This window comes from Kwoniella pini, chromosome 8 (genome assembly GCF_000512605.2).
Source record: "Kwoniella pini CBS 10737 chromosome 8, complete sequence".
In the NCBI taxonomy this organism is placed as follows: domain Eukaryota; kingdom Fungi; phylum Basidiomycota; class Tremellomycetes; order Tremellales; family Cryptococcaceae; genus Kwoniella; species Kwoniella pini.
The window spans coordinates 1,136,535-1,149,856 of NC_091723.1; the positions used below are offsets into that span (position 1 = coordinate 1,136,535).

At 34.9% G+C, this 13,322-nt stretch overlaps 5 protein-coding genes across 5 annotated transcripts; 4 read left to right on the plus strand and 1 right to left on the minus strand.

Moving 5' to 3' along the window:
* Window positions 1–388: 388 nt before the first annotated feature.
* I206_106184 (40S ribosomal protein eS8) lies at window positions 389–1,274 on the plus strand (the record flags this gene model as incomplete). The annotated part of the gene is made up of 4 exons (XM_019156735.1): window positions 389–634; window positions 763–867; window positions 934–1,164; window positions 1,230–1,274. The coding sequence occupies 4 exons, from the start codon at window positions 389–391 to the stop codon at window positions 1,272–1,274; spliced, it is 627 nt and encodes a 208-aa protein (XP_019010537.1).
* Window positions 1,275–1,983: 709 nt separating this feature from the next.
* On the plus strand, window positions 1,984–3,441 carry I206_106185 (uncharacterized protein; the record flags this gene model as incomplete). Its single annotated transcript, XM_019156736.1, has 2 exons — window positions 1,984–2,152; window positions 2,231–3,441. 2 exons carry the CDS (start codon window positions 1,984–1,986, stop codon window positions 3,439–3,441), a joined length of 1,380 nt encoding a protein of 459 aa, XP_019010538.1.
* A 940-nt stretch (window positions 3,442–4,381) lies between these two features.
* On the plus strand, window positions 4,382–7,632 carry I206_106186 (uncharacterized protein; the record flags this gene model as incomplete). Its single annotated transcript, XM_070203267.1, has 7 exons — window positions 4,382–5,402; window positions 5,522–5,639; window positions 5,743–6,000; window positions 6,068–6,503; window positions 6,577–6,636; window positions 6,706–6,769; window positions 6,851–7,632. 7 exons carry the CDS (start codon window positions 4,382–4,384, stop codon window positions 7,630–7,632), a joined length of 2,739 nt encoding a protein of 912 aa, XP_070059368.1.
* A 382-nt stretch (window positions 7,633–8,014) lies between these two features.
* On the minus strand, window positions 8,015–9,468 carry I206_106187 (uncharacterized protein; the record flags this gene model as incomplete). The annotated part of the gene is made up of 7 exons (XM_070203268.1): window positions 8,015–8,272; window positions 8,376–8,464; window positions 8,546–8,631; window positions 8,697–8,726; window positions 8,797–8,978; window positions 9,048–9,282; window positions 9,401–9,468. The coding sequence occupies 7 exons, from the start codon at window positions 9,466–9,468 to the stop codon at window positions 8,015–8,017; spliced, it is 948 nt and encodes a 315-aa protein (XP_070059369.1).
* A 959-nt stretch (window positions 9,469–10,427) lies between these two features.
* I206_106188 (uncharacterized protein) lies at window positions 10,428–13,269 on the plus strand (the record flags this gene model as incomplete). The annotated part of the gene is made up of 7 exons (XM_019156739.1): window positions 10,428–10,711; window positions 10,812–10,914; window positions 10,989–11,281; window positions 11,348–11,416; window positions 11,485–11,520; window positions 11,576–12,030; window positions 12,107–13,269. The coding sequence occupies 7 exons, from the start codon at window positions 10,428–10,430 to the stop codon at window positions 13,267–13,269; spliced, it is 2,403 nt and encodes an 800-aa protein (XP_019010541.1).
* Window positions 13,270–13,322: the final 53 nt, after the last annotated feature.

Genomic DNA, 13,322 nt, shown 5'->3' on the forward strand with positions numbered 1-13,322 from the left:
ATGCAGACTCTGGTTGGAAGGTATTGTATATTGTATTGTACGGCGGGTGTATTCCCAATTGTCGCACTACACACCACGCAGATTGACTGGGATCCTCACTCACACTCTCACTTACTCTCAGTCATATTTGGTCAAATCTTCAATTTCAACATTTGTTCTTTTTCTAGCCATCAAAATTCAAGTGAGTATACTCGACTATTACATTATGATATCCCAAGTAGCGAATATGGTATGGAGTAGACAAGGATAAAAGGCGAAAAGGAAAGGATTTCAAGGGATGGATAAAAGAAGCTTTTCGAATATTTGAAGAAATTAATCGCTACTTGGGATATCATAGTACATCATCAACATTCTTTCAATACTAATACTGTTTGTTTTCAAAAATAGAATGGGTATAACTCGTGATTCGCGCCACAAGCGCTCAGCTTCAGGTGCTCGAAGAGCCCACTACAGAAAGAAGAGAAAGTTTGAATTGGGTAGACAACCAGCTATGACCAAGCTTGATTCTTCCAAGAGAATTCACGAAGTTAGAGTAAGAGGTGGTAACACCAAATACAGAGCTTTGAGATTAGACTCTGGAAACTTTGCTTGGGGTTCTGAACACACCACCAGAAAGACTCGATTGTTGACCGTTGTAAGTATTCGTCTCAATTTTTTTTTAAACTATCAAAGCAAAAGACATTGTAGACAGTCATGGGGACCAATCAGGACAATCAATTAAGAATGAATAAACCAATACTAATTTATTTTGTGTGTAAATAGCGATACAACGCTACCAACAACGAACTTCTTAGAACTCAAACCCTTGTAAAATCTGCCGTCGTCGATGTTGATGCTACCCCATTCAGACAATGGTACGAAGCTCACGTGAGTATCTACCGCTTTGTCAACGTCCCGGTCTAAGGAGTATACTGATTTGGATGGTTTTGATAGTACGCTCAACCCATTGCTCGAGGTGCTAAAACCGCCGCTGCTGAAGACACCTCCGACAAGAAACAATCTAACCACGTTAAGAGAGTCCTCGAAGAGAGAAAGAAAGATGCTAAAATTGATCCTCTCCTCGAACAACAATTCAAAACTGGTCGATTATTGGCTATCATCACTTCAAGACCTGGTCAATCAGGACGAGCTGATGGTTACATTCTTGAAGGAAAAGAATTGGAGGTGAGCTATATATTATGGAAATTCTTGTTTTGTAAACTTTGGCTGATTTTTGATGATTTTAATAGTTCTACTCTAGAAAACTCCAAGCCAGAAAGGCCAAACACGCTTAAACAAATTAGATCAAAGAAATGGTTTGATAGTTTGGGTATTATGTGTAGAAGTCTTTTTGTACGCGGGAGATGGATACGATTCTCGGCATGATTTTTTGTGACCATTGCAATGTTAGCAGAAAATTGAATTCAGATTTTCGTTCAAGTGTCTGGTCCAACACGGATAATCATTGAGCAGATGTAGATAAAGGAGACTAATGAGGCCGTATGCAACTGGCTTGTTCTGAGACGGCTGTTAGCATCATTGTGAAGGATGACTGATGCTATTGACTTTTTGACCCAGTTGAGGGTATATAGCTCAAAAAGAAGCAATTTTAGCATTTTCACATGAAGTAGCTGTCGAAGCAGGGTTGAGAATGACGTTTCAGATATTTTTTATTGTTCCTTGAGAATCTGTCTACAATGATACCGAATTCACATCGCACAAACCCCTTACTGAATGCACTCTCTTAGATACATCATCATACAAATCAATAATATGATTAATTATCTTTCACGCAGAATACATGCGATGAAATACAGAATATAGGATAAAGACGAATATAAATTATCCTGTAGTCTACTATATTCAGCCTCCTTTGTTACAAATCACTATACCGAATGACCTGTAATAATTGAATAGTGAAGAATTCAATATCAGTAAGATCTTAAACTATACATATTACTTTCAATTGAAGATCATTTCGGTATTAATAACATAAATTAGATAATGGCTTTTTCATCACTTGCTGATGAGTTAGCAGGAGAATTTGAAAATGATCAATCGATGATTATAGGTTTAGGTCAATCATTAGCTGATGAATTTATTGACGTGGATAAAAAGGAGTATAAGTCAGGGGGGGTAAAAGATGAAAATGAAATGAACGATGATAATCAAGGTAAATTTATTTAATTCTTACTTTGGAATATTCTATAAAAAAGAGGAGTTAACCTGAATTAATGGAAAAATCGTTAAGCTGAATTACAAAATCCCATAACTCCTATTAAAATTCAACAAGATTTACCCAATTTGCAAACACCTAACAATATAAAAGGACAACAAAGTTCAAAATCTTCAATTTCTTATGAATTTACTAATTTAGATGATATTTCACCTAATAGAGGAATAGATTTAAATTTAGAATTAAATTTAGAATTGAGTGAAAAATATGAATTTTCACTTAATAATAATGAATTTAATGATTATCAAAATTATTTAAATTATTCACCTACAAAAAACAGAAGTGTAAAAAATAGAATTTCGAATAAATCATTAAAAAGATTAATGAGTAATAGAGATGATTTAAATGAATTACCAAAAGATTTGATTATTCTTTCAGAAAATTTAATTGGAATTTCAAAATTATTAAATGATTTGAAGAATTTAGATCACGATTCTTTGAATGACAATTTACAAAGACATTTAAATAAAATGAATGATATAGAGAAAATTAGGGATGATTGGATAAGGGAATTGAATATGTGTTTGAATGAATTTAGATTAGGTAATTCAGAAGAGTATTCTAATTATGATGTGTTACCCAAAAGAAATCTTGAAGAAGATGAAGAACAAGAAGATGAATATGGAGATTCGATAGGTTGGATTGGGAAATTAAATTCTGAACAAGATTACCAGCTAAGTAGACAATCACATTTTAGTCCGGAACATATTACGCATCTTGAAGTAGTCAATGAAACTACCGAGGAAGAAGAAGATAATGAACATATAGACCAGTATGGTACACTAATGCAAGATGATTTTCTAATTCATCAAAATGCCTTATCACCAATTATCTCTTCTATTTCTCAAGAATTAAAACCTAACTTACCAATTTTACTTAATTTACTTAAACTCGTTCAACAAGATACTGAAAATTTAATTTACTCTTTAAGCAATTTATCAGAAAATATACATAATTGTCAGTCTTTTGGAAATTCAATTTCACGTCAAATAAAAGGTATAAAATCTTCAATTGATTCATTAAGAGAAAGAGAAAATTTAGAAAATGAAGCTAAGAGGAAAATTGAAATTTATGAACAAAATAAATTGAAAATTGGTTTAACACATTCATGTGATACAAACCAAAATAGATTAAATAAAGAATGTAAAGAATTTGAAGGGGTTCTTGAGATTTATGAAAGGAGTTTGAAAAGTCTTTTGAATAATAGGGAGACTTGGGTAAAATAGATGAAACTACTTCGAGACATGAAACTAAATTTGGAATGGTCTATTCATAACAAGATTTCGAATGAAGAATCGCTGCCTGCTCAGCGACGAGTGTATGGTATGAAACTTTGATGATATTGACGATAATGATGAAGATACATATAATAATGATAATGATAATGATAATGATAATGATAATGATAATGATAATGGTAATGGTAATGATAATGATAATGATAATGGTAATGATAAATGATGACAAATTCTATATCTTGTAATACACGAAATGTAATGAAACCATTCTTGCGAAAGATCCGTAAGCGCTTCGGCCAGAGCATGCGCATAATCATCATCATCATTAACAACCACATGAACGAAGAGGTACTCACTCGCTCCGTTCATATCTTATTTAGAATTATACCCCATATGGTTAACTTTTAAATCCCTTTCGGAAATGACCGGAAGGCCGCGAGGTACAGTATACAATATAATTATGACGATAACGTTATAACGCTAATTGGCGCTGATCAATCGATCTAAATCATATTATCGCATAATCGAAATTATACCTATATATAAAATATACCTTATCTCTTTTCTTCCTTATATTAAGACAATTTGTGCATGCTCTGCTTACATGCAAGCTTGGAAGACAAGGAAAATATAGTCATGTCTTTCTTGTCAATAATCTCAACCATCTCAACCAAATATTTCTAGTTCAACTAAATAGAACGCCCACAACTCCATGTCTTATATTTTGTGTAAATACAAGATCGTATAATCCATATCAATAACATATCTTTCTCACCACTTGTGTAGACGTTACTCCCCTTTGATTTCAGACGACAGTTTGATTTCATCACTCAGTACTCGATGATACAAGGGCAATAGATTTCGGCCTATCTCCTCACTTCAAGACTCAATCACTAATTCCTCGCTTATACAATCAATGTTGCCCACCATGACATCTTCTCATTCTCAAACTGACAGATCATTACTTCATCCAAATCCTTCCCCTGCACCTACTTCATTTTCTTCAACTCACAACCATCATCAACAACACACAACTTCTAATCCAATCATACCTCATAATCAACAACATAATTACGTACCTTCTTTTGATGATTTAGGATTATCTTCTCAAGGAATTACAGAAAGAGCTTTATTTTCAGAAAATAATACACCTATTCCAACACCAAGATTTACATCACCTGCTCCACCTTCTTTTACTCCTAATCAAAATCATAATGATCTTTCAACATCTCCTCATTCAGATATTGTTGAATCATCATCAATACCGGAATGGAGAAAAGCAAGTCCAAAATGGTTATATCCTTTTATAATTGGTGTACCACTTTGTATTGGAATGTCAATGGCACCAAAAGCAGAACTTTATGTGAATTTAGCTTGTTTAGCTCATCCTCCATCAGCTTCACAAGATTCAACTTCACATCAATATGTGGTCAATTCCATTAATCGTTTTGAAGATTTTTCAAAAAGTGGTATATCTTATTTATCATTCGTTGAATCTCAAGGTTTAGGAAGAATTCAACCTATTGAAGACTCTAATCCAACTTTAGGTGGAATACCAACAGGAGGTGATTATGTTTTATCTCCAGCAGATAAATGGTTTTTGAAATTACAACATGATATGTACGAATATCGTTTACATCATAATGGAAATTCAACTAAATCACCTTCTTCTTCTAAACCAATCAATTTACCTACTTTTACTACTTCTTATGAAAGACCTGAACCTACATCACCATTACCTAGACCTGATAAACCTTTCCCTTCAAATGATGATGATAAGCAAAAACAAACACCTTATCCTTCAGATGATGATGATGAGGATCAAGGTGACGATAATGATAAAGATCGGGATCAAGATGATAAAGATCACAGACCTTACCAAGCTATTGATCCTAGATTATGTAAAAAGGACGTTAAAGTACAGGCTGCTGCTGCTAAATTGACTATGGGTAAGGGATTTTTTCCTTATTCCTCCTTACCTCATGTTGCTATTTCTTGCAAATCATCTTGCTTTAAATTGGACTTAAAGCTAGAATAGAATTAACGATGAATCATTTCATATTATCAGTTATGACCCTCACGATGGGTCTTTTATCAGCCTTAACCACTGGATTCTGGGGAAAAACTTCTGATAAGCTTGGCCGAACCAAAGTTATCGCTATTGTTGAACTTGGGCTTCTGTTGAAGTGAGTCTGCGATCTTAATTGAGCACAGATCTCCATGATTGGATTCGCATGGTACAGTCTTCTGCAAATTGAGCACACACTGACTACATGTCGATTTGATCAGCGAGATATGCTTCATAGTAGTAGCCAATTTCCCTTACTTGATTCCAGGTGGTTATCGAGCATTATTACTTGGTCCTACGATTGAAGGATTGTTAGGAGGATACAGTACTATATCAGCTACTCTTAACGCATACGTATCAGATGTCACACCCGATGGAAGTCGAGTCACAATCTTTGCTAGAATCGGTGGAATGTTCATGGCTGGTTTTGCACTTGGTCCAGTCTTAGGAAGTCTACTTATCAGTTGGACTGGAGACATGTAGGTCAAGTCTAGTCATATAAGATAGATCCAGAAGTAAGGCTAACGATTCAATTACACGCCACAGCATGACACCATTTTACGTGAACGCAGTTGTTTTTGCGATTTACATTCCACTCATTTTATTGATGTTACCTGAATCTTTATCGAACCAAGCAAGAGCTACACTAGCTAAGAACGCTTCGACAGCTCGCGAAGAAGCTAAGAAAAGAGATCAATTAGAAAGAGAATGGGAAGATGAAACTCCTTTCCCAGCTGATGGAGTTGATGAAACAGATCCACTTCTTTCAGGATGGTCTAGAATGTCATTTGCTACTACCGGAAACGGAGCTAGTAAAGCTCGTAAGAAGACTATAGGTAATTTCAGACGAATATTCAGAAGAGTATTTGGGTTCTTGGAACCTCTTGCAATTTTTATACCTGTTAAAAAAGAAGGTGAAAACCGAAGAGATTGGAATTTGACTGCTGTTGGAGCTGGGTTGTTCTTCATGAGTATGGTGTTTGTAAGTAAAGACTTCTATCGCTATCTCCATATCGAGATACTCCTGCTGATGCGAACCAATCTGCACCATCTAGGGTATAATGAGTATTAAAGCTCAATATACATTTTACGCTTTCGGTTGGACTTCTGCTCAGGTAAATTATATTCCCCATCTTCCGGAGTTGTGCTACAATCTTGGCTAAATTGTCTATATCTAATCGTAGCTCGGTCCTTATATGTCAATCACTGCTTTTTCGAGAAGTTTCGTGCTCATTGTTCTTGTGCCAAGTGAGTTTTGATGCATCGCGACTGATTCGATTCAATAATTGCACGAGCTTTCAAGCTGAATCTGATCCTGCCACTTACCAGTCATCATGCACTTTGTCAAACCTCGATATCAACAAGATGAAACATCTACATCTATATTAGCTGGACATCCAACAATTGATGAAGAAGCATTTACAAATGAAGTTGCTTCTACATCAGCAATAACGACTGAATCAAATACTGCTTCATCATCATCTTTAACAAATTCATCAAGTGATATAATGATGAAAACAAAAACAAAACGTTCAGCACATTTAGATTTATTAACAGTTAGAGTTTCATTATTATTAGAATCAATTCCATATTTATTATTATCATTATCACCTCCACCAATTGGATTTATTCTTTTATCAATTATGACAACTTTAGGTGGATCTGGAAATCCTGCAGCAAATTCTTTAGCATTATCACTTTTAAATGATCCTTCAACACAATCTGGTAAATTATTTGGTGCATTAAGTGTTTTACATGCTTTAGGTGCAAATCTAATTTCACCTTTAATGTTTGGTACAGTTTTTGCATCAACTGTTGGAATTTATCCTGCGACTATTTTTACAATTGCTACTTGTAGTTTAATTTTAGCTCAAATTTGTATGTCATTTATTAGATTAGAACCTTTGATAGTATCACAGAAGGATAATTATAATAATAATAATAAGAAGAATAATGAAAGAATTAGAGGTAGAAGTAGAAAAATTAAAAGAGTTAATAGTTCAAATTTAAGTAATACAAGTGGAAATGAAAGTGGAATTCAAAATATCAGAAATAATTCAAAAAATATAAATAAAATTGGATATGGAACAATGGAAGAAAATTCAAATTAATGAATGAAAAAGGATTTTTTTTTTTTTGTTTTTCATCTTTTATAAATTTCAATTTCTGAGAAATCCAAACATTCATTTTCATTTCTGATTTTTACATTGATTAATTGTTTTTCCTTCTTTGATATTTAATTTGGTTTTTTTTCTTTTTTGATTTGAATTTCCTGTACTAAAAATGAGTTTATTAATAAGTTGTCATTATATTTAAACACGATTTGTACTAAAATAATATTTTTAACGGAATACATATATATATATATATATATATATATAATAAATTATGAATGAATTTTTTTGAAAACAATTTTAGTGAATTCATAATTCATAATTCATAATTCAATTCTTAACAATTTAACTAATTTTTCAAAATTAAATTAAAATTTAATTAATTCAAAATCTTATTTCCATTTTCATCATATTCATAAAAACCTTTTCTAATTTTTTTTCCTATCCAACCTGCATCAACCATTTTAATTAATAAATTTGAAGGTCTATATTTACTATCTCCAAATTCATTATGTAAAACTTTTTGAATATTTAAACATGTATCTAAACCTATTAAATCTGCAAGTGTTAATGGACCCATAGGATGTCCCATACCTAAACGAAATGTTGTATCTATATCTTCTGGTGTAGCTATTCCCTATTTCATTTTGATAATCAAGATATATCAATTAAAATCCAATCAATTGATACTCTTTTTCTTTCACAACTTCGTATTTAAAAAAGTCAGAATTTAGACTGACCTTTTCTAAAACTATTATAGCTTCATTTATCATTGGCATAAGTATTGCATTAGCTATAAAACCTGGTGAATCGCTCGAAGTGGTCACTTCTGCACCACCAAGAAAAAAAAATTATCAACGTTAGCTTGAAAATTGGCTAATATTCTTGAAAGGTAACATGATGGATTTGCCTTTTTTACATGCTTTCCCGAAGGCTTTTGATCGATCAATCGTATTTTGAGAAGTTTGTAAAGCTGGTATGATTTCAACTAATTTCCTATGTAGATAGAATCAGTAAATTAGATTAAATTGATTGATTTTTTTTCTCCAAGAGAGACGTACATTTGTGGAACAGGATTGAAATAATGTATTCTTGGAGATTAAACAATAAAAAGTGAGTAAGTTCCGATTATCAAGATTATGATATAAGAGTTAGACATACCCTATTACCCTTTCTGACGATTTCTTTCTATCCTCATCTCCACTTAAATTCGACCCAGCAGAAGCAGATAATTTGGTTATACTTATACTACTTGTATTACTTCCTAATATCGTTGTTGAAGGTAATATTCTACCTAATCTTTTGAATAGACCTAATTTCAATTCGGGTATTTCAGGTATCGCCTATATCAAATTACATAAAAAAAAGGTCAACCTGGTATAAGTACATTGACGGTTATGGAGCACACTTACTTCAATAACTAAATCTACATCATCCTTCAAGGGTTCTCCTATACCTTCACCACTTCCATCACCTTGTACAATGCTGAATTTTCCCAATGCTTCATCTGCCTGTTCTTGAGTTAATCTAGATTTCGATACGTCCCTTGAAATTAGAGATTTGTATTTATCTAAAGCCGAGGAAAGCACTGATGAGGATGGATCATGAATTGTAATCGGAATTTTAGCATGGACTGCTGAGACGTAGCTGTTCAAGAGATACGTGAGCTAACGATTTACCTCTATTTGAATCCCAAACAAGCTCGGAAGGGCAAAGCGAATGCGAAGAAATGAGTCGTCTGAAGGAAAACTGGCCAAGAGCTTACGCTATACCTAATCCCATCTGTCCTGCTCCTATTATCGCTGCTTTACGTATAGGCTGAAGTACACTCATCTTGCTCGCTTCTCCCACAATTCTAGAACAGGTTGACTTGATTAATTCTCGTCGATGCTACGAACGAATCGTCGAGTCATTTGTAGATCAAGCAGAGTCTAATTTATCAACAACATACAATGATTATTGAATTGACCACATGAGCATTGGATCATTCCGGATGTATTTTAACCGGTGGTAAACTCCTTCGCGCGTCGATCTAGGGTTGATATTACATAATACCAAAATAACAATACAAAATGACGAGAACTGGTAATAGGATGACCCTGAAATTCAAATTGAACGCGCCCGCCTTTTTTATGATGGCATTTAAATTTCATAATATTATACTACTAACAGTATCACCATAACACAGCATAACGTAGTACGCACTCATGCGCAGTGTCAATAATAACTTCATGCATTAACAATAGCAGTGTATTGTTTTGTATTGCATCAATTCATAGTTCGAACCTATCCATGTGTATATTTTACCGATTCAAAGGAAGAGTAGATTGAAATTGAACCTTTGTGAACGTCATTTCATATGAACATTCCGCATAAAAAGGTCATAACTATCATTCCGCACGTTCATCGATTTCGTATCAAAATAAGGATATAAAGTAATTCCGAAACATTCAATTTTGTTCAACCGACTATACAAATTGGTACGAAGACACAGAAGTTTTCAATGAATCGTTGTACCATCAACGCTTGATACAAGGAAACAACAAAGATCGAGCTTAGACGACCAGGACAAACGCAAAATACACCATAGCTAGTGTTGACAATCTCACCGAAACTATATTAGAGATTCTTATAGCTGTACTGTACCTCAACGAAAGATCCGAACGAATAATATCAATCAACCGCATTAAGACCATTCACGTATGTTCAGAAATCTATAGATAAGTAATAGCTCGAATAAAGGGACATATATAGATATCCTGGAATCCAAAAAAGAAGACCTGTGAATCAAAATGTCAACTTCAGCTTCTGCTTCCGCATCGGCTTCATCATCTCATGCAGCAGGATTAGTAGATACAACAGGAAATTCAACTTTTAAAATTGTTGGAATTTGTTTAGCTGTAGGATCAGGTTTATTAATTGGTTCAAGTTTTGTAATTAAGAAAAAAGGATTAATACAATCAACTGAAAAATATGGAAATGTTGCTGGTGAAGGTCATGGATATTTAAAAAGTTGGTTATGGTGGACAGGAATGATTACTATGATTCTTGGTGAAATTTGTAATTTCGTTGCATAGTGAGTTGATCTTTTGTTTTTTTAATTCAAAAACAATGTAATGTTTCTTGATTTCTACTGAAACAGACAAAATGCTAAATTACACATAATCTTATGATAGTGCATTCACAGAAGCTATTCTAGTAACACCGATGGGAGCGTTATCAGTAGTTGTAGCAGCTATATTATCGCATTTTCTATTAAAAGAGAAATTGACTTTTTTTGTGAGTTTTACTTAAGCTTGTTATGCCAGTTCTTCCCTTGTGTCTCGTCACCATTTGCTGATATTGAGGCGTAGGGATGGATAGGATGTACATTGTGTATAATGGGAGCAGTAATCTTAGCACTAAACGCACCGGAAGAACAATCAGTCACTACGATTAAAGAATTTAAGAAGTTATTCTTATCCGTTGGATTCTTAGTCTGGGCAAGTATATTGATAGTTGGAAGTTTGGGGATCATCTTCTTCGTAGCACCAAAATGGGGTAAAAAATCAATGTTACCATATATTAGTATTTGCTCCCTCATTGGGGGAATCAGCGTTAGTTGCACTCAAGGTTTAGGAGCTAGTATCGTGACCTCTATTAGAGGGTGAGTTAATATATCATAACTCGCAATCACTGACCGATGCATGATGCTGATTCACAAATCTGGCAGTGATAATCAAGTGAAGAATTGGTTCTTCTGGTTCCTGTTCGTCTTCGTGGTGATCACCTTGTTGACCGAGTGAGTTCTGGATCTTTAAACCAATTATACACCTACGGAGCGAGACTAATGCCTTGTTTCCGTTTTAGGATCAATTACCTGAACAAAGCTCTAGAATTATTCAAGTGAGTACTTTGAGAAATTCTGGCCAAACGTGCAAGCGCTGACATATATTACTAGCACCTCAATGGTCGTACCGGTTTATTTTTGCTTCTTCTCCTCTGCGACACTCATAACGTCTTTCATTTTATATCAAGGACTAAAAGCATCAGCCGTAACCTTGATCACCATGGTTTTAGGGTTTTTAGTCACATGTTTAGGAATCACACTATTACAATTATCCAAAGTTGATCCTGAATCTCTTGATAAATTAGATAGGAAATCGACAATATTGATGCAGGCTGCCAAACATCAAACGGAAGATGCTGAAAAAGGTCAGGTAACCTCAGCTGAAGATCCTGGTATGGACGCTCTTCGAGGAGGTTTTGGTGCTGTTGGATCAATCATCCGAGCGAGAAGTATCAGTAGGCGTATGTCAAGTGCTAGTTCAGGTACTGGTTTCAATAAAGGAATGTATGGATACAGTAGTGGTAATTTGAGTACACATGGATTAGGTCATCTAGAGAGATTTCAATGTAAGCTGTCCTTACTGATTTGATATGATAAGTTGATGAATTAAAGATCTTCCGCTAAATATAATACTGATCATAGTATCCGACAATCCAATGCCAGCAGATGCAATGGACCAAATCTCTTTACACTCTGCAAAATCCCCTTCAGCAATTTCACCGCATGGTTTCCCGATGGGTAACAATTATTTCCCTTCTCCTCACAAATCGAAATCTCACTTAAAGGCAAGTCAGAAATTTTCTTCTCCCAAAATAGAATATATCCCACTTGATATTATCGCAAGTCCGAGTATGACCATATCTTCGTACAATTCTTCGACATATCCTCTAATCTCGTCGAATATATTTTTGAAGAGTAGTGCAAGTGGAAGAAGTGATCAAGCTGACAGAATCAATTGTTTTCAACAGTTCGAAGAAGCGGACGTAGTTCATCAGTATCATTATGGCAATCAACCTGACGATGCAGCTATTCATACATATAGACAACATAGTCTGCCACCTCCATCGCCTTCCTCTGAATTCCCGCAGATGGGCCTTAGGAAACCATCCGGCGGGCCAGTCTTACCTGTGCCGGAAGAGGAAGAGGAAGAAGATCTCACGAAAGAGAAATTTAATCCCGTGATTGTGAGAGATCAAGTCTTTAGCAGCGAACCTCAAAGGTTATCTCATTCAGCATCGAACACGAATCACCTCGATCCATACACCAATTCACAACCCGCAGGTAACAAGTTGCATTCGGGACATAAAGGATTTAGTGGAATCTTCCATTTCCCATCAGGACCAGATCTTACATTAGGTCATCATGGTAGAAGATCGAAATCCAAAGATCGATCAGAAGAGAAAAAATTCCCTGGTGATAATAAGAAAAACAGAGTAGACCAAGATTTAGATAAACAAGAACGCGCGGCTTTAGTAACTCCTTTAAATGAAGATGGATATGATGAGGTTGAAGCTCAACGAAGTGATGATGATGAGGATGATTTGGATTTATACGATCAAAGGACAACCGAAGGCGGACATAGTCCTGTAGAATTCGGCGTTGGTCACCGGGTTAATCTTTCAACTTCTACAACAGGACAACAAAGTCCTATTCCGGTAACGGCCTCGACGACTACAACGTTTGGGACGAGTGATAGATTGAGTAGTAATGGTTCTTCTACTAGCGGGAACAGCGGCATAAAAGGACCAAGAGGTCCAAGAAGTAGGGATCCACCAGGATTTGCTGGACCAAAGTACGGTAGTTGAGGTATCTGAGATTTGGAGGTTTTTGGCTTATGCGCAGAAAAATGAGGTACTTT